Genomic DNA, 21,171 nt, shown 5'->3' on the forward strand with positions numbered 1-21,171 from the left:
ATCACACTTCCAGATATATATTGATGTCAATATCTGAATATCTTTATTTTATTTTTTTTCTTTGGGGATAAGATGAATATCTTAATTTTGATAAATAATAAAACTAGGATTGGATTATATACTCCATCAATTAGATGAGGTTCTCTTAATGTACAACAAAACGAACTTACTGTTGATTCACGTTTTGCTGGGAAAAGAAGATGCCGCAGCCGAGAAGTTCGCAAGCAGTCAGTTACTGAAATAGAAACACGTGGACGAGGAAGGTAAAACAATCTATTTGGATTCGGCAACAATAAATGGATTTAAATTAAATTAAATTAAAACTCTTTATCTATTCGAGTCACTTGTCCTTATCCGTGATCCTAAAATAAATAAATGAATAGAATTTTCCTTTTCAAATAACAACTGCACATATAATCAGCAACAAACAAAAGACTGAGCTCTGCTCCTCGCCAAAATTGAACACAAAAGCATAAAACAAATGGAGGATTATTCCCTTCCAAAGGACTCCCTTTTTCTCGGATTTGACAGCTCTACTCAGTATGTCTCTCCTTTCCCTTTCTTTAGTTATTGTCCATTTGATTTTGCCTGATTTCCATTCATAATTATTGATTTTTGTTTCTCTTGTATAATTTGTTGTCTTATAGACTGTGACTTTCACCTCTATCACCAATTGTGGATTATTTCCCTTAAGAATTCTGATCTGCATTGCTTTTTTTTTTTTTCTTTTGGGCATAATCTGAAATTATTATTGATTTTTGAAACTTTTTAAAGGTCATTGAAGGCAACTGTTTTGGACTCAAATCTCAACACCGTCGCTTCCGAGCAACTACAGTTTGACTCTGAATTGCCCCATTACAAGACCAAAGATGGGGTATACCGAGACCCTTCGAATAATGGCAGAATTGTTTCTCCCACCCGCATGTGGATTGAGGCTTTGGATTTGATGCTTCAAAAACTCTCCAAATCTTTGGATTTGTCCAAAGTTGCAGCTGTTTCTGGTAGCGGACAGCAACATGGTAGTGTGTATTGGAAGAAAGGCAGTGCTGCTATTTTGTCATCTTTAGATCCAAAGAAGCCGTTGGTTGATCAATTGGGCGATGCCTTTTCAACTAAGGAATCTCCGGTGTGGATGGATAGCAGCACCACAGCTCAATGTAGGGAGATAGAGAAGGCTGTTGGTGGTGCATTGGAGTTGTCTAAACTTACAGGATCACGTGGTTATGAAAGATTCACCGGACCCCAGATTAGGAAGTTATTTCAAACACAGCCAGGAGTTTATGACGATACTGAGAGGATTTCCGTTGTTAGCTCTTTCATGGCGTCTCTTCTGATTGGGGCATATGCCTGTATTGATGAAACTGATGCAGCAGGGATGAACTTGATGGATATCAGACAAAGAGTCTGGTCTAAAATAGTTTTAGAGGTCTGTTTGCATGACTATATAAGTTTAATGTTATGTGACTTCTTTATGAATCCATTAATTTTTAGTGCAAGTTTGATGAATCTTGCTATATCTTATAGGCTACAGCACCATCTTTAGAGGAAAAACTTGGAAAGCTAGCCCCTGCTCATGCTGTTGCAGGTTGCATTGCTCCCTACTTTGTGGAGAGGTTAGTATGTATGTCTATTCACTTTGCCGTTCATGTTCTTCTGAGAGAAAATATCTTCTCTTTTAAGAAATCTTATCACATTTTCCAATTTAATTTATGATTTGCTCAAGGCATTGTAAAATCGATAGGAGATAACTGAAATAGGAAGTGGATGTGTTTTTGTTGTGTGGTAATCAGCCTAAGGCGGTATGATAATGTTTGATTGTTTTGATGCATTTATAACCTTTAATAAAATCCAATAAACAACCCAGCAAAAAATTTATACTGTAATAAACTCCAAGACACAGAAATCTCAACCAGTGAGTGTATTCTCGGTCATTACTAAAAGTGTAATGATAGACCAAATTTCATCTCAAATGATGTGGCATGTGATGTGTCATTCATTAAGTGATTGATAATTTTTCAGAAGTTTCAAGTGAACTAATTACATTATCTCACATCCACTTGATGAATGACACATCATTTGGGATGAAATTTTGGGATGTCTGGCAATGCTCTTACTAAAATGGCTCAACATCTTCCGTGCTCCAAGCAATTTCCAGATTTCTTATGGCTGTGGATCATGATTTTGTGACAAAAAAATTTGGTAAATTTTGAGTCTAACATAAAATGAAATGGTGTTACATGAGTGTCTGTGTGCTTTGATACTAGTTGTCCTACTAATGTCTAGGTTCATATTTATTGGCTTTAGTCATATCTATATGTGGTATCTTCCATCCCAAATACGTTAATTGTTCAATTTATTGGCTTTAGTCATATCTATATGTGATATCTTCCATCCCAAATACGTTAATTGTTCAATTTATTGGCTTTAGTCATATCTATATGTGACATCTTCTGTCCCAAATATGTTAATTGGTGGACTGAACATTCATTAACGCCCTTGCAGGTTTCATTTCAATAAGAATTGTTTGGTTGTTCAGTGGTCAGGAGACAACCCCAACAGTTTGGCCGGTTAGATCCTCTGCCATATTGTTTAGCTAATTCTTCATCACTTATCCCTGATGTCATGCCATTACTTCAATTATGACTGATTCTCTTGGTAACATGCCAACTTTTATTATTGCTGTTGCTGTTGCTACATGACATCTTTGCTCATTTTCTTTCATGATCACTACCTTGGCTTTATGCAATTTCTGCTCAGAATATAATCAGATGTTACTTTATTATATAATGGAGATATATCGAGCAGTGAATGTATGATGAGTAATAACTAATGATTGTATTTCATTGAGTATTACCTGCATCACTTAGCGATTGAGAGAAAACTAAACAATCAATGTTTATATGTCAGTCCATTGCAAGTTTATTAATAGCTCTCAATTTGGATTATGTTATGTTAATGTAGGAAAAGCTAAAAGTGAAACATGAATGTAAAGCAAATCTTGTTCATCCTCTTCTTAAACCCCCAAGTGCCTGCTATTATGTTCAAAAATTTCAAAAGTGAAACTTTTTTTTCCCTCACTATCTTGTTCATCCTCTTCTTAAACCCCCAAGTGCCTGCTATTATGTTCAAAAATTTCGAAAGTGAAACTTTTTTTTCCTTCACTATCTTGTTCATCCTCTTCTTCCTCAAGTTTCAATGGTTCTGTGTTTTGATTTTTCATCAATTAAAAGCTTTTTATACTGGCAGGTTTGACACTCAGCACTTCTGGGGATCTGGCAATTAGTCTCGGCACCAGTGACACTGTAAGAATTTATCTGGCCTTCATCATAATCCCTTGAAATGTGATTGTCTTATTTTCTAGATCATGGGTTCAGCTCCATGCCTTGATATTGGATTTACTAAGATTTATTTATTTATAATCTTTTGTTTGAGAAATGCATGTGAAAGTAAAAGTGCTGGAAATGGTTTCTACATGAATAATTTTTAAAAGATGTGGACCACCTAGATATAACCATCATCTATTCATCTGTCTTCCAATATTATGTTGGTATATCAATTTCTGGCAAAGTCTCCATGATAGGTTAAGATTTCTAGTAACCTGACTTGGTGGATATGGGTATCACAATTTCATATCCATAATTGTCGTTCTAATTTTAATTATTAGTTTCGTTATTCTGAGTCTCACTTTTTTTTTTTAAGTTGGATGAGTTTATTCCACATTGAACCTTATTGTGGGTGTTGCAGGTCTTTGGAATCACTGATGATCCTGAACCAAGATTAGAAGGTCATGTATTTCCTAATCCTGTGGACACAAAAGGCTATATGATAATGCTGGTGTATAAAAATGCTTCTCTAACTCGCGAAGGTACAGCTGGTCCTTATTTCTTATGCATTTTAATGAAGCCAAATAGTATTTCCCCACTTTGATCACAATTTTCATTCCAGATGTGCGTAATCACTGTGCGGAGAAATCTTGGGATGTTTTCAATAAATATCTGCAACAAACACCACCTCTAAATGGTATGCCAGTTGCATTCTTTCAATTTCTGCACGCACGTATTTGCTGTTTATCTGTTTAACTCATTCCAAGTTCTGTAATAGGTGGAAAAATGGGTTTCTACTACAAAGAGCATGAAATTCTTCCTCCCCTCCCAGGTGTGTTATTTCATTATTTTCCCTTTCCTTGAGGTGATACACTGCGTAGAGTATGTTTTTCCTTTGTGGCTTTTTGTCCAAGGAATAGAAGGCCTCTATTGGTATCTACTATGTAAAGCAAAGTATTTTGCATTGTCAGCCCTATAAATTCTTTCATCAGCATAATTCACTTTTGTATATTCCAAACCCATGCATCAGACAATAAACTAACAGTACTGTACATTCAGTTGGCTTTCATCGCTATATTCTCGAGAATTTCGAGGGAGAAACTCTTGATGGTGTAAATGAAGTTGAAGTGAAGGAATTTGATCCTCCTTCTGAGGTTGCAATCAATCTTTCACAAATTGTTTATGTAGGTTAATCAGTTCTCATAAAATGTTTCTCAAGAAATTGAGATGTTCATTTGCAGGTCCGGGCATTGGTTGAGGGCCAATTTCTCTCTATGCGAGGTCATGCTGAAAGATTTGGTTTGCCTTCTCCACCCAGAAGAATCATAGCTACTGGTGGTGCATCAGCAAATCAGACTATTCTGAGCTGTTTGGCATCTATATACGGCTGTGATATCTATACAGTCCAGAGACCTGGTAAGCAGTTATTAGATTTACCGTTGAGTATCACTTGCATAGACTTTCAGTCTGGATTAAAACTGAATCCAACCTAACTCAGCTTGAATTGGTCCCGTGTTATAATTTTACAAAATAGGAAAAAAAAAACTGAAAAATGCTTCAATCATTGTTAAAGACAGCATTCTGAACTTTGGAGTATTCCTGCCCAAAATAGTGTTGCCTGTACAGCCTTCCAAGCTAGCGTGCATATTCTAATAGTTGTATCCTTGCCTTGTTTTACGATTTTGCTGCTTGCTTTACAGATTCGGCTTCCTTGGGAGCTGCATTGAGAGCAGCCCATGGTTACTTGTGCAGCAAAAAGGGAAGCTTTGTGCCAATCTCAAACATGTACAAGGACAAATTAGAAAAGACATCTCTGAGTTGCAAGCTTGCTGTGACTGCTGGAGACCAACAATTGGTGTCTAAATATGCTGTGATGATGAAGAAGAGATTGGAAATAGAGAATCGCCTTGTCGAGAAGCTGGGCCGATGTTAAAGTTAACAATTGAGGGAATTTATGTCCTGGTTTTCAATGCCTTGACAAATTTACAGTGATGCCTTGCACAGCCCGTATACAGAACATTTCTTTGGGTGGAAATATCTGGGAAATAACAGACACTTTTACAGATCTGAATATGAAGGCAAATAAGATCATCATATTCAAATAAGATCATATTTTTCAAGTTAATAATGAATGTAAATTAGGTTTCGGGTTAATTAACTGACATTTCTATTGATAAATTTCCAGTCGACATTTTGGTGAATAGCCGCCCCTCCAAAATGCCTGCTAGAAACTCGAGCCCGTGGGTTTTAGAATTTAATTATGTCGTACCATATTCTCGTTTCAATTATATCTTGCGCGATTATTTAACTTATCACACTGTTCTTTAGTGTGAGAATTTGTATAAAACAGGGTCGATCTTCTTCACGGTAGCACCTGTCAGCATAAATGTTATAGCCAGGGCACCAGACAAATTTTTTCAATACAACAAAAAGTTGCTCTTTGAGTACGTGCCAGAACGTCTAAAAAGATGAAATTCTTTTCAAAAAGTTGATTATCCATAATAACACCAAACAGCCTGGAAACTTTTTTCTAAAAAGCAATTTTATAAGCAAGAGCCATGGGCCACGGTTACCGATACCATAATCAACCAAGTCTTAAGAAATCAATTAAAATGTCAGTGCAAAGGCACTTAGAACACCCCCAACATTATTGGACAACATCATCCAGAACAACATAAGAAAGGAAAGATGGCACATCCCTTATCAGTGCACAAACACAATTAATATTCATCTCCTTCGTCGCCATCCTCCCCCTCAGCAGATTCTGCACCAACCTCTTCATAATCCTTCTCCAGGGCAGCAAGATCCTCACGGGCCTCAGAGAACTCTCCTTCCTCCATTCCCTCACCAACATACCAGTGCACAAAAGCACGCTTGGCATACATTAGGTCAAACTTGTGATCAATGCGAGAAAACACTTCAGCAACGCTGGTGGAGTTGGAAATCATGCAGACAGCCCTCTGCACCTTGGCAAGGTCACCGCCAGGGACCACAGTTGGTGGCTGATAGTTGATACCACACTTGAATCCAGTAGGGCACCAGTCAACAAACTGAATTGTGCGCTTGGTCTTGATGGTGGCCACAGCTGCATTCACATCCTTAGGCACAACATCACCACGATACATCAAACAGCAGGCCATATACTTGCCATGACGAGGGTCACATTTGGCCATCATGGATGATGGCTCAAAAGCACTGTTGGTGATCTCAGCAACTGAAAGTTGCTCATGGAATGCCTTCTCTGCAGAGATAACTGGGGCATAAGAGGAGAGCATGAAATGGATCCTTGGATAGGGAACCAAATTGGTCTGGAACTCAGTCACATCCACATTCAGAGCTCCATCAAACCTCAAAGAGGCAGTGAGGGATGAGATCACCTGAAAAACACATGCCAAAATAGACCACCCATTAACAACAAGAGTCATTTGACAAGAGCAGAGCAAAATACACAGTCAAAAATTAACAATTACCTGAGAGACAAGTCGGTTGAGATTGGTGTAAGTGGGGCGCTCAATGTCAAGAGAGCGCCTGCAGATATCATAGATGGCTTCATTATCAAGAAGCACAGCAACATCGGTGTGCTCAAGGAGGGAATGTGTTGAAAGAACACTGTTGTAAGGTTCCACAACTGATGTGGAAACCTGAGGTGAAGGATACACAGTGAAACCAAGCTTTGATTTCTTTCCATAGTCAACAGAGAGACGCTCCAAGAGAAGTGACCCAAGTCCAGAGCCAGTACCACCTCCAACAGCATTGAAAACCAGGAACCCTTGTAGCCCAGTGCAATTATCAGCAAGTTTTCTGATCCGGTCCAAGCATAGATCAACAATCTCCTTCCCAACTGATACATCATCACAACACAATTTTGAATATTCATACATATAGTTTATAAAAGATATAATAAAACAAATAGATAAGTTGTAGGCAATTAATTACTTGTATAGTGGCCACGAGCAAAATTGTTGGCAGCATCTTCCTTGCCGCTGATGAGTTGTTCAGGATGGAAGAGTTGGCGGTAAGTTCCAGTCCTAACTTCATCAATAACAGTGGGCTCCAGATCAACAAAAACAGCACGAGGAACATGCTTCCCTGCACCAGTTTCACTGAAAAAGGTGTTGAAAGCATCATCTCCTCCGCCTACGGTCGTATCACCCGGCATCTGGCCATCAGGCTGGAAGACAAATCATAAATTTCAATTAGGAAAAAGAATCATCTCAGTACGAAAAGAAATTGAAACAAAACTAGATAATAAAGTCATATATACTAATGCATTATATATATATACAGAGAACTGATCTGGTCTAGGATCTTGTGCTTTATCACAGTCGGAGGAAGCTATTAAGCCATATCATTTAGTGTAATGACATTACACTATTAAATCATATGGTTTAATAGCTTTTCGGCCACTATACTATTAAATGATATGGCTTAATAGCTTTATCGGACTTTAACAAAATCCAGATCATGGATTTGTACGCGCGCGTGTGTATCAAAGTAGTACAATTCAAGCACAATGATTCAGTGATCTTACAATGAGAAATAAAATTCATGAGGAAAATTGGACATTAATCAACAAGTCTCTAACATTCTTCTAGCCACATTTCAAATTCTCTAAGCGATAAAATAAAAACAGATGCTAGATCCAACGAAAAAGTAAAACCTAGGACGATGAACTGAATAGGACTTTTTTTTTTATAGAACCAAAACGCAGCATTTACAAGGAAGGAAGAAGATTGAGATTGAGATACCTGAATGCCATGCTCGAGGCAGTAAAGTTCCCAGCATGCATTTCCGACCTGGATACCGGCCTGACCGATGTGAACGCTAATGCACTCTCTCATTCTCCAAGATCGATTCTTGAATTTGAATTGAAAGCTATAACAAAATTTCTTAGTTCGATTTCGCAACACCGGCGTTTATGAAGACGCCTTTCAATGATTCGATGTGAAGCAGCATTGTGATCTATGGCTTTTTATAGGGACCGCTCGATGTTGATTTCTTTAACTACGGTTACTTTAACCGTGGTTGGTTGCCAGCGACCGATAGCGGAGAATGATTTGTCACCTTTTGCCCCCAGCCACAGGCAGCCAGCCTGGCAGGTGTCGTTAATTACTATTTAACCATGGTTAATTGCCCGCTCAAACTCATTTTTGATTTTTTGATTAGTGCAGGGCGGTCGTAGCCTTGTAGACTTGGATTTTGAATTAACTACATATATGCCATTGCCATGCTCGCTCTTCCTTGGAGGGCAAAATTGTAACATAGCATTGGAGAATGGTTGATTAGGCGCATGTGACATGCCGCGATATTGGTGGGCTATCAATTGGGAGTGGATCATATGTTTCTGTCGAGTGGCCCAAGAAAGATGATCGATCAGATTCAGATCAGATCTCACCCAATTAAATTACTTGACGATAATCTTTTTTCTTTTCTTTTCTTTTTTTAATTTTCCCTTAATTTTCTTCAGCGAATGAAAATATTCCGTAAACCACATTAATAATTTGAAATACCAGCCTCATGATAAAAACTTAATACTATTATCTCCAACGAATGCCGTCTCCCAGATCTCTCATCTTATTCTCACATTATACCCCAGGAGAAGATTATTAAAAAAAAAAAACAAACAACAACAAATTGACTGCTAGTTTAAAAATGAGTAAACAGACCATAGCACTCAGTGATGCCAACTGCATTTTTTCTCAAGAGATGCAAAACCAAAGGAGATCTAAAGAGAAATAAGGTGCATATTTCTAATAGTATCACTAGCAGAAGATAGCTTCTGAAGCACGCTAACGTCACGATGCGACTGTAAGAACACAAATTCAAGCAGTCCACATGATCATGACGTTTGGCCGGCTTTTGCACAAGACGTGTATGTCTTTCAAGTGGAGATGGTATCTATTTACCAGAGAGAGATTTCAGGGTAACCAACACAATGCCTTTGTTAATTCTTAAATTTAAAGAGTCCTTGGAAGATATTTGGCAAAACTGCAAAAATAAAAATACACAAGTGGGAAAATCAATGCAGCCTCAGGATACCAGAAGCTGTATAAAAATTCTAAATACATGAGGATGAAGTCATGGATGATTCAGAAATAGTACACAATTGAAAAGTTCATGATTTTGTACAGGTGTCAGTATCAGTCATCAACTGCTAGTCCCATCTCCTGAGCACAGAAATAAAGCTGAGTTCATGTACAAAAACAAAAGAGGGTGAGCTCAATCTTTTAGACATCATGTGGAGATTTCTCATAAAGCAGAAGGAATCAGCAAAGGGCAATGAGAGAAGTGAAAAAGAATTATTTAACTACAGTTGAAACTATTGTGAGGAAACAGAACATGCAATTTTCTCTAGACTGTGCATTGGATACAGAACAAGAATGACTGTGATATTGGACAACTTTCCTTGGCAAAATAAACAAGCTGATCTTGTCTTATAATTGAATTCAAGAAGCAAAACTGCCGAACAGTACATAGCAGAAATGAGAATGCAGACAACCATAAAAATATTGAAGACTGTATTTCAAGCAAAGAAGTGGCTTCCGCTCACAGTGTTCATAAACCATAAGCTAAGAAGAAAATAATGAATGCATTGTAACAGGGAGACATGAGATGCAGAAAAAAGAACTATTCAGATTCATTTGTCAATTTGATCGAACACATAAGACCATGCAAAAATGTAATAGTGTGAAGCCACTGCAACATCCACATTAAAAAGTATCTTAAATTATGTCTTATCTTGAAGTCAGAAAGAAAAAGGTCCGAATGAAAGGACTACGCACAATTTAATCCTGCATCAGGAGGATATGATGGGAACATGGTCATAAAATTGAGACACGACAAAGAAAGACAAAATCATAAGGAGCCACAAAGTCGGAACAAAAGTACTTCTACGAGCTCAGATAAATCACCTCTACACAAAACTATCATAATGCAAGCTATTTCTGAGGTTCCAAATGAAGACCAAAAAATCTTCCATGTGTGGAGTTATTAGCTAATGTTAAGCATAAGCACTATTGAAACCAGTAATCTATAAATGTAGGAATTTGACTCTTAATAAAAACCATTCTAAAGGATGTCTATTAGCTTATATCTCAGAATATGACATGACAAAGAAATCTACGAATTTTAAAACTAATTTTTCTACTTGATCAAGAATCAATTCCTTCTCACAAAGAAAAACAGAACCTTAGTGAACTGACTCAAACAAAGATAAATGTATAATTCTAACAGTCTCAAATACTACATAGAAGATAATCATGCTTTAGCAAGCATTTTCTCCAACAGAACCCAAAACATAATTTAAGTACAGAAACAATGAACATAACTATAGCTTAATTTTATGATTTTTATCATGATTTGCTAATATGAGCACATGCGAAACCATTGACTCATATTAGCAAATCATGTTAAAAAACTTAAAATTAATCTGCTAATTACTAATTTTTGTAAAACTAAAAATAAATAGGTATCACCGACATATTCAACATTTCTCAACTCAACTCAACTGGGAGCTCAGCTATCAATACAGTACTAAAAAATAAAAGGGAAAAAAGAGTAAAAATCACAGAAATGCAAAAACTATAGCTTGATAAATGACAAAAATTAACTAAATATATTGAAAATTGCCCCAAAAAACATACATCATCACCAGCATGAGACTGGAGGCATGAGCATTACACTGTCACATACATACATACATGCGAAAAATGAAAAATCATCTAAACGCTTCAACAAACCGGTCTGTTCTCTGCATTTCGATGTAGTAGAATAACCAGCGTCCATGACTGATGATGAATCATATGCTCCCCATCCTCCACTTTAAACGAAATCTTTTTTTTAAAAAAAAAAAACAGAACATAAAGCAAAAAAAAAAAAAAAAATCTTTTTTTTTAAGAAAAGGAAACTATATAGTAGATATATATATATATATATTGCCTGGCTCTATCCTGTCTGCCTTTTACCCACAAAACACAGAGGAAGAGAGAGTGAAGAGAGCTACATTGTGTTTGTTGACCCCGCTCTCGCTCAATCAGAAGACTCATCTGTGAATGCACCAAAATGGCCTCCAAATCCGACGGTGAACGAGGGTAGTTTGGTCATTGCAGAACAAAGACATGTCCTTTTCCTTCCTCTGAGGAAGCTCACACCCGAAGGCGAAGGGCATTGCCATTTCCATTTCTCTCGAGTGAACAAAGAGGTGTAAGACTAAAAGGCTGAGGTTGTCTGGCTTTTAGGAGGTAGCTTCTAAAGGGTGAGGTAAGGACTAAAAGTGGAAATTGATTGGCACTGGCTTACACTTTGTTATAAGAGAAGGAGAGAATCATTTGGGTGGTATTTTGGATTTGAAGAGGCCAGGCCAGGCCGGTGAAAAGCCATTTTCAACCCTTTTCCCTTTGTCCCTCTGTCCGGTAATACTCCCCGTTTTGTCTCTCCCTCTCACCCCACTTTCTATTCTTATTTCTGATGTGATTTGTAAGTTGCAACGCAACCCCTTTATTAGTCACTACTCGTACTGTCCAATTCCAAAAACATCTAATTACATATAATATTAATAATAATAATAATTAAAAAAAATAAATGCCTATTTTATAGGATAATTAAGGAATGCTAATGTAATGGTAAATTATGGAGTCATTAGCCCATCACAGTTTACGAGTAACACCAAGACAGATGTGGTTTTCGGAAAATAATTTTTTTTAATTATAATATATATATAATATATTTTAAAGTGACGTCAGATGTTTGTCACTAATGTTTTTGACTGAGTACGTCTAGTCAGATCAGATGGTTACGATATCTTCAATCCGTAAAATTTACCCACCATTGTTTTCACTTGTTTTTCGAATTTTTTTTTTCACTTTTTTACCATTGTAGTTCCCATTTACGGTGTAATTAATTGGAACTTGCATACGATAGACAATACTTGGAGGAAGATTGTAGGTGATTCAGGTGAAACTGAATCATCTGAGCCTCCCTACCCCCCCATCCCCAATAGGATTTTTTGGTCAAATTTGGATAACTCATTGCTTAGTGTATAATTTCTATGCATGTGTTGTCGGTAAGTCGTACTCAAATTTGCAGGTAATTTTGAGGTCTATCGCCTTGTTAACATATAATTAAAGGATTAAAATTCTCTCTTAATTTAAACTTCTCTTAAAATAAAAATTCATGTATTAATTGGTGGCTAATAAATAAAATATATGAAGAGAGTAAATCTCATCCATATATTATTACTCCACCTCACATACCATAAGATTATTAAAAATTCAAAAGAGCTCAAATGATATTTAATGGCAGGGTCAAATTAAGTTTTCCTCTCCTTTCATCTTCCCTTGTTCTTTTCTTAAAATAATTTAAAGACGCATTAAGTATTGTTTTGCCAATTTATATCTAATAAAGCTCTATTTTTATTATATGTATATTGATCTATGTATAATACATTGTCTATAAATCATTTTTATTTTTTTAAATTTATTGTTGTGTTGTAGTGAATATTTGGAGTGAAATTTCACAATATTGCGTTGTTATTTGTTAAAGACCTTATATATGATATAGATTTTCATTTTTTAACATAAATTTCAATCCACCAAAAGAAAAACATTACAATATCAAGTATGTGCATATGTATAAAAGAATTTCAGATCAATTTAGAATCAATCTACTATAATAAATAGTTAAATAAACTAATGACGAACAGTGATGAACTAATGTACCTAGATAAATAATGTCCAACAATACCTCCTATTTGACAAATCAGTTGTATATAACTTAAAATGTACAAAAAAAATTATTAATTTACACACACTCGCGCGCGCGCACACACACACACACACACATATATATATTTCCAATCAAGATTCTGAATTTAAACTGTGTAATTTAAAAGTATAATGATATTACACTATCAAACCGTATATTCTAATGACTTTCTTGCATTTTACGAAAATTCAGAATCCTAAACTTGATCAACACTAAATATATATATATATATATAACAGCACGAGTATCTCACAGAAAAGGAATAGATACAAACTACACACCGTTGAACGATACAACAAAAATTGACTGTTTTTATTTTGTTACATGTTTTCAGTATCATGGCAAAAAACACATGAAATAAATATAAGAGCTTTAGTAAAATGGGAAAACGCGTAGAGTGACGAAGAAGACCCCACAGAATTGTTGTCCCAAATGTGCAGATTGAACTGCTTTTGTTTGTAATTTTCCGATTTTGGCAGGCTCTTATTTATTGGCAACATGAGCATTATCAGTTCGCCAACTACGTGCATAAAGAAACAAAGAAAGAAACAATCAAGGAATCGATCGTAGATGCATGGGGTAGATGGACGGTGTTAAATATGGGTTTAATAAGAGTAAATGTTGCCGCCCTCACAGTCACAGAGAGGGGGCAAGTAAAAAGCTGTTTGTTGTGCCTTAAACGACATTGATTTCGGTTCTGGTTTTATACATAAAAAGATGCCCCCATTGGCATTTGAATTCAGCAGCCGTTTCTCAATTTAGCTCAGAAAAAAGGGACAAATCATTTTTGCCCTTTCCTTCTATAATGGAGACATATAACCCGACAATTCACTCATCTGCTACCCCATTCTCATGCAATCCTCTTTTTCATCTTTTTAGCACTTATGAGCCAGTCAGTTAAATTTCTCAAATAATTAAGCTAATTAATTACATTCTTAACATTTGAGACTTACGAATGTCAACCAAGCTAGTGAAAACCACGCGTTCTAATCTAAATATTTCATGGCTATGACTACCTTAGAGTTGCTTAACTCTAAAGTAGAGTACGAATCATAACCATATACGCAAAGTAATAAATGTTAAAAAATTAATTATAACTTTAATCGCATAGTTATAAAAATATATTATATCTTAGAGCGGTTTCAACATAACCATACCCATATTTAATTTTCTTCACATCAAGGCTTGCTGTGATTGTCACTTTATCGGGGCTTTGTATTTATTCATCTAATATGTTTGACTTTTTGACGTACATCGGAGAGACCATTAGCTCAACTTCTGTGACTATGGAAGTTCATTGGTTGTTTTGTTTCTTAGAATATTCTTTTTATGTCGAAAACAAAATTTATAATGAAATGATTGCGCTATAAGTTTATGGGCAGGACTATTTCAATCGGTTAAAGTAATCTTTAAATTCATTTACTTATTGTACCTATTATGAAAAATTAAAAATAAAATCTGTACTCTCCATACCCACCTAAATACCAAAACTAACCTTTTAAAAATAATTTCTTATGTTAATAATCATTTTTAAATAAATTCATTACAGTTATTCACTAACCCAATAATCAAAAACATGAAATTGAAATTTTATTTACGATCCATTGAACAAACTTGCTTGACTTGTACGATTATTATTTTAGCAGGCAAACAAAAATTAATTCAAATGTGCAAATAAAAATGGCTTAAAAAATTACAGTAAATTATAGAAATTAAAAAATATTAGAAATAAGACTTTCTCTCTCCAACATATCTCTGTCTCAAAAATACATAACTTTCTCTCTCGAGATTTTAATTTTTACCATTCAAATTACAAAAAAAAAAACAAAAATTGTATATAGAGATTTGATCTGTCATTTGTAGCCCGATTGCAATTCGCTTAGGGTTCATTTATGCAGACAAATTTCGTTGGAAAAAGGATAAAATATTTATTTAAATTCCCCAATTTCCATACAGAAATGTTGATAACTGATGCAGGATGCAAGATTAAAGTATATATATATTTTAACTTTCTTGCAATGTACTTAACAGTAAATAACAATTTGGGAAATATAATGAAATTTTTATTTAAAAAATGGGTGTATTGAGTATTTTGATGGGTTCAAATAGCTCAACTCTAAGTTTACATAGCATGACTTTCATTAAAAAAAATATAAATTTTCTGAATTGCCCCAACATTAATCCTTACGGTGGTTGTTAGCCTCCTATACAGAAGCGTAAGATAATGAAAAATTGAAAACTATACTGAGTGACGGTAAATGATCTAATCACTCATCACAATACTTAAATTACACATTCATTATAAATTTTGTTAAAATTTATCTTTTCTTATAGATAGTAGTAAAAATCATAATTCTCTTTTTTAATTCAATATTCAATTTAAAAACCTACCTTTTTAACTCATCTTTAAATTTCATGTTATTCCACCTTTTTTTCTTCAACGATAATTAACTTAATTTTTTTTTGCATTATTCACGCAGTCCCCCGTTGCCAAAGTTTTCCAACTTCCCCCGCGCGCACCTATATAAGGCCAACAACAAACTCTTTAAAGTGACGACGAATTGTAGCATTGCATCTCACAATATTTTAACATTTACGTTCATACAAGGATTAATGATAGTCTCGTGGTGTCAGGTTTATTTGATAAAACATTAAAATTTATTGGATTTAATGTAAGAGGTTTGGGGTAGTTGAGCCTTACTCATATGAATTAGGAAGAAAATTTTATTACTAGTAGCGTTGTGTTTATAAAACCGAAAAAAAAAATTAATGATAGTTTTATAACTACAAGCATAAAAATCAATGATTCGTGTTAAAAAGATGTTGTATCCGACACCATATAATGCAATTATTAACCCTCAGACGCGATCATGGGATTACGAACAATATGATTTAGGGTGCGTTTACGTTTGAGGTGTTGCATATTTTAAACTACAGTTGTTGTGAAAAAAAAATTGTAACTATAAGATAAAAGTTAATAATATGTAATAAATATAAATTTTAAATAATAATTTTAATAAAATTATTAAAGATATAATAGATTTTTCATCATACAAATGAAAAAATCATATTAATATAGTTTTCAAGTTACAACAGTTAGTGTTTATCAAATATTTTAGTGCTATAACTTTTAATCTACAGTTGTCCAACCTCAATACCAAACTCACTCTTAGGACTAGGCGACTAACCAACCAACCATTTAATAAAAAATAATTTTTGTTTACGTTATAATGTTTGATTGTTATGAACAGGGCAATATTTATTATCAAATATTCACTTATCGTGTGTTTATTTTAAAGGATCATAATAATATAAATATATATGTATATATACACACACACAAATGTGTCAAATTTTGACAGAAATTTTCATACAATCTAATGAAAAAAAAAATTTGGACATTTAAAATTTTTTTAACATCGCAAAACCTGTCGGTGTTTCTTTTTTTTTTTCCCCCTCTAAGCAAGGAGATTCAATTACAGAATTAATTATAAGTCTCTCTGGTCAAACGTAACAGTGGAAGAGATTAATTGCCCATTGAAAAAAGCAACTAGGGGACAATTGGATTTGAATCCCAAAATTGTCAATGCAAATCCCGGGATACGGCATAATTGATGTTAATTAAAAATTTGACATTTTTGCCTCGTAAATCTCTAAATCGTGGACATATGACGGCATTCCATGTGAACATAAATTGAATCCATAATTGTATTTGTATCGATATGAGTTGCCAGCTTAGTTTCAGCCCATAAATTGAACAGATATTGGGCCTAGAAACTAGAGGCCTGGCTCCATGATCTCGGCCGCGAATTTATTTGTCCTTAATACAATTTACTGCACATCATATGTTTGTCAAATTGCTTCAACCTTCAATCAAACACGGTGAGTGGCACCATTGTATTTTTCATCATAGGTAGCAGCCCACATTCACAGTTTCACTATATGCTTTTGTTAATTGCGTCAATGTTATGTCACTGAGAAAGGCCAAACATTCTTTATAAGAAAATTATTTTAGTTTTTACTTTTTCTCGCCATAGAATGGTGTTCTGCACAGTGCTTGTTAGGGCCTACATTTGTTGATTAATCTTTTATCCTTCTCCTTATTTTTTTGGACAAGAACTTAGGCAACCCAGTTATTTAGATTGGTTGGGCTGCGTTGGGATCCAACCCATATTGTTAAAATGGGCTTTCATGTACTAGGAGGCCCATCTGAATGATATGGTTGTCAGGCTCATGCTTCTGGAAGCGGAGCTCTTCAAACCCTTCCTTTTAGTACTATACTAATCCTTAACTTGGATTTTAAGGAACGATTGTTGGTCTGATTCCAATTTCCATTGCATATAATGGCCATTGACCTAAACGATAGTTCCAGAGTTGGTGTAAATCCAAACTTTCTGTGTCTGTATTTTGAATTTGGTAAATTAGCAATTAGTCACTGGTCCTTGTGATCCTGTTCGGAGCTCTGTTAACAGCTTCTAATGATTGATTCTGCTCTTCAACATCAATTAGGTGAAACAGCATAAAGCTATTGAGTAAAAATCTCTCTTTTTGGAATTTTTTTATTACTCGCATATTTGATCTTTATGAATATTTTCTTAAGCCGTAATGACAAGTTTTTGGTTAGCTTCAAGAACGGAAGAGCCTGTGGAACCATGTTGCGATACAGAAGAGCATCGCAATTCTATTCTATTGCATGTTTAGCTAATGGAAGCTTATTATCTCTTCCTGTGTATTTAATCCAAATTCAAAAGTCGCAAACATAAAAGACCACAGACTACAAATTTCAGCAAAAGCTAATACTTATACAAGGCATCCAAGACATTCATTTTACAGGGCACCACAAGTTATAAGCATGCAGAATGCTCCAAAAAATCTCCCCAGCCCAACTGGTCTATTCTGGCAAAGGTTTTAAGAATCCAAATTAATTTTCTCACTTTGCTTCCCTTCTATTTTCTTAGTGGCACCATCTTTGCTGATGACAATTCCAACTAAATTACATGGCTCAGCTTCCTCTAGCATCTGAACCACACTCCTCATTGTTGGTCTCAACGCAGGTTGCCTTGCCGTGCAGAGAACTGCAATCCTCAATATCTCGACAGCATTTTCCTTGAAAGTCTCCGGGATGCTGGAGTCCACGAGGGTTAATACACTCTCTTTACTATTGAAATGGCTGCATACCCATATCACAATGTCCTTGTTCTCTCCATACTCTGGCTCTATAGGCTTCTTTCCAGTCACTAGCTCCATTAACACCACCCCGAAACTATACACATCACTTTTCTCATCCACCTTGCTCGTGTACCCATATTCTGCAAAAATATTATAAAAATATATGTATTTATCAATATATGTTTACATTAATAAGACAATTATATGTTATCCCCATGTTCGCACCAAGAATCTCATGAACAAGAAAATTCAAGAAATGGATGAGAATTGAATAAGAGAAATTTGCTTACCAGGAGCAATGTAACCGGTGGTTCCAGCAATGACATGGGTGGTGTCCTTACCACCATTGGATTGAACAATCCTGGCAAGCCCAAAATCAGCAATCCTAGGCTTCAAGAACTCATCCAATAAAATGTTACTAGACTTGACATCCCTGTGAATAACAGGCCTCGCGCAACCGTGATGCAGATACTCTAAGCCCTTAGCCGCCCCAACTGCAATTTCATACCTCGTCTCCCAATCAAGTTCCAACTTCTTCAAAGTGTGCAGACGATCCCACAGACTGCCATTTGGCAAATACTCATAGACTAACAAGCTTGAGTCCTCGCTGGTGATGCTACAATACAGGTTAACAACATTTACGTGCCTAATTGAGCTCAAAGTTTGCACCTCAGCATCAAACTCCCGGGACCTCTGAGCACGTTTTCCAAGGATTGGAGTTGAACTTCGGATCCTTCTGTGGCCACCATGTGGATCAGCATTCCAAATGTGTTTGACTGCAAGTTCTTTACCGTTGGACAACACAACTTTGTATACATTTCCAGACCCTCCTTTTCCTATCACATTCTCTTGCTTTATCGAATCAAGAATCTCATCTTCAGTGAGGATTAACTCCCGGAAAGGATTTACGTTCCATGATTCTTTCTTTAATGAACGGTCACGATCATCTTTTTCTCTCCTCTTTAAGTAGAAGTAACATGGTATCGCAACAAGCAAGATTGCAGTACCCACAGCGAAACAAATGATTAGTGTGACGACATCTTTTGATATCCTTGATTTCTTGGAGCATCGCTGGAAGGAGTTAACAGTCTGACTGCAGAGGCCTGAATTGCCGGTGAAGCTACCATTGTATGCTTCAATGGAGAGAGAATCCGGTATGCGACCAGTTAGACCATTGTTGGAGAGATCAAGAATGACCAGCCTCAAAGATGACAAACTCTCCGGAATTTGACCAGAAAGCTTATTTTCTGATAAATTCAAAGAGTTCAGAGTCGGTAGCGACCCTAATGACGATGGAATTTGGCCGGAAAGTAAGTTATAAGCCATGTTTAGGTCACTGAGAGAATCACATGAGCCCATTGACTCTGGTATTGAGCCAGACAACATGTTGTTCTGCAACTTGAGACTGCTCAATTGCTTCAGCTCACCAATTGATGCTGGAATTTTGCCAGAGAACTGATTGTTATTCAGCTCAATAGCAACCAATGATGTAGCCTTGGAAATCTCTTCAGGTAATTCACCTGATAACCGATTGTATCCAGCAAACAACTGCGCAAGAGCCTTGGCGTTTTCAATATCCTTAGTAATAGACCCTTCAATCTGATTCAACGCGAGGTCTATAATAGTTACCTTGGGCAACCCCCATATTCCAGCCGGAACAGTCCCCTTTAGCGAGTTGTTACTAACTCTGAATCGCTCTAAAGTCAAGCAATTCGCATAACTCGCCGGAATTTCACCTGTGAATTTGTTCTGTAACACGAGCAGACTCTTCATGGTACCTCTCTTGCACATATCCGGTGGAATTGGCCCGGTGAACAAATTCTCCGAAACATCAATGAAATCAAAATCAGCCCACGAACCAAGTTCCTGAGGTAGAGCACCTGTCAATTTGTTGGTGTACAAAGAAAGATTCACCAACTTTTTAAACTTCCCCAACTCAGCCGGTACTTCGCCAGAAAACTGATTCTCAAACAGCTGCAGAGTCACCAAATTCGTCAAAAACCTCACTTCAGATAAATCACCTTCAAGAAAGTTGGCCGAGGCATCAAAATTTGCAAGATTGGTTAAGTTTCTCAATCCAACAGGAAGCTTTCCTGACAACTGATTATTGTAGAGCTCGAGCTGCCACAACTTTACAAGGTTACCAATTTCTGATGGTATTTTCCCAGAGATATTGTTATCAGAGAGCTCCAGGTTGATAAGCTCCGTTAAGTTTCCAATTTCAACAGGAATTTGACCTTCAATGGAGCAGTTTGCTAAATAGAGCCAACTCAGCTTGTTCAGCTTCACGACTTGGTTGGGAAACGGGGTGGGATGAAAAGGGTTATCGCCAACGCTCAGCGAAACAAGATTGGTCATGTTTCCAAGTGACGTCCATGGAAACACGCCGGAGAATCCGCTGAGGTTGAGATACAAGTGCTGTAATTCGCTGAGAGAGGATATGTCTGGAAACGATCCACTGAAAAAGTTGTTGCCAAGATCCAAGTACTGTAGCTTGACACATTTGTTCAAGTCCTTTGAGATTGTACCGTACAAAGAATTCAAGCCAAGTGAGAGCTTGTTCAATGCCTGAAGCTGACATATTGAATCAAAAGGAACGGTTCCGGTCAGGTTTCGATTGGAAAGCTCGATTTCTTGAACAGAAGAACGGTTTGAGTTGCAAGTGATTCCTGTGAAGTTACAAAAGTGATTATTTGATACCCAGGAAGAGAATATATTGGATTTCGAATCTTTGAGGGAGGTTTTGAGATTTAGTAGAATCTGAAGCTCATCTGAATTGATGCAGGTGAAGAAGGAGAGACAAAGGAGGAGACACAGAGAAATCTTAGAGGTTGACATTTGCACTGGCCAACGAAAGAGACGATACCAATTTTAGAGAAGAGCCATTCTGAAAACAGGTGAAGAGATAAAGTCACTT

The 21,171-nt window shown here is 36.2% G+C and overlaps 3 protein-coding genes across 3 annotated transcripts; 1 reads left to right on the plus strand and 2 right to left on the minus strand.

Annotated features, from left to right (window-relative positions):
- The first annotated feature begins 107 nt into the window (after nt 1-107).
- On the plus strand, nt 108-5,524 carry LOC102620428 (xylulose kinase 2). The gene is made up of 12 exons (XM_052442767.1): nt 108-263; nt 422-540; nt 775-1,426; nt 1,525-1,613; nt 2,503-2,567; nt 3,247-3,302; nt 3,745-3,865; nt 3,946-4,020; nt 4,102-4,155; nt 4,383-4,477; nt 4,565-4,739; nt 5,024-5,524. Exons 2-12 carry the CDS (start codon nt 482-484, stop codon nt 5,254-5,256), a joined length of 1,674 nt encoding a protein of 557 aa, XP_052298727.1. The 5' UTR covers nt 108-263; nt 422-481; the 3' UTR covers nt 5,257-5,524.
- Nucleotides 5,525-5,782: 258 nt separating this feature from the next.
- Nucleotides 5,783-8,289, minus strand: LOC102577964 (tubulin alpha chain). Its single transcript, XM_006472309.3, has 4 exons — nt 8,072-8,289; nt 7,260-7,494; nt 6,794-7,164; nt 5,783-6,700 (listed from the first exon to the last, which is right to left on the minus strand). The coding sequence occupies exons 1-4, from the start codon at nt 8,162-8,164 to the stop codon at nt 6,044-6,046; spliced, it is 1,356 nt and encodes a 451-aa protein (XP_006472372.2). The 5' UTR covers nt 8,165-8,289; the 3' UTR covers nt 5,783-6,043.
- A 9,492-nt stretch (nt 8,290-17,781) lies between these two features.
- On the minus strand, nt 17,782-21,171 carry LOC102621173 (receptor-like protein kinase 7). Its single transcript, XM_006472311.4, has 2 exons — nt 18,545-21,171; nt 17,782-18,394 (listed from the first exon to the last, which is right to left on the minus strand). Exons 1-2 carry the CDS (start codon nt 21,090-21,092, stop codon nt 17,994-17,996), a joined length of 2,949 nt encoding a protein of 982 aa, XP_006472374.2. The 5' UTR covers nt 21,093-21,171; the 3' UTR covers nt 17,782-17,993.

This window comes from Citrus sinensis, chromosome 5 (genome assembly GCF_022201045.2).
Source record: "Citrus sinensis cultivar Valencia sweet orange chromosome 5, DVS_A1.0, whole genome shotgun sequence".
Lineage (NCBI taxonomy): Eukaryota > Viridiplantae > Streptophyta > Magnoliopsida > Sapindales > Rutaceae > Citrus > Citrus sinensis.

Excerpts from the sequence above, each read along its gene's own strand:
- LOC102620428 (XM_052442767.1), top strand. The coding sequence starts at position 482 with ATGGAGGATTATTCCCTTCCAAAGGACTCCCTTTTTCTCGGATTTGAC. Across the intron at positions 1,614-2,502 it reads GCTCCCTACTTTGTGGAGAG|GTTTCATTTCAATAAGAATT; the intron begins GTTAGTATGTAT and ends ACGCCCTTGCAG. Across the intron at positions 4,021-4,101 it reads ACAAACACCACCTCTAAATG|GTGGAAAAATGGGTTTCTAC; the intron begins GTATGCCAGTTG and ends GTTCTGTAATAG.
- LOC102577964 (XM_006472309.3), bottom strand. The coding sequence starts at position 8,164 with ATGAGAGAGTGCATTAGCGTTCACATCGGTCAGGCCGGTATCCAGGTC. Across the intron at positions 7,495-8,071 it reads GCCTCGAGCATGGCATTCAG|CCTGATGGCCAGATGCCGGG; the intron begins GTATCTCAATCT and ends TTTGTCTTCCAG. Across the intron at positions 7,165-7,259 it reads TGCTCGTGGCCACTATACAA|TTGGGAAGGAGATTGTTGAT; the intron begins GTAATTAATTGC and ends ATGATGTATCAG.
- LOC102621173 (XM_006472311.4), bottom strand. The coding sequence starts at position 21,092 with ATGTCAACCTCTAAGATTTCTCTGTGTCTCCTCCTTTGTCTCTCCTTC. Across the intron at positions 18,395-18,544 it reads CACCGGTTACATTGCTCCTG|AATATGGGTACACGAGCAAG; the intron begins GTAAGCAAATTT and ends ATATTTTTGCAG.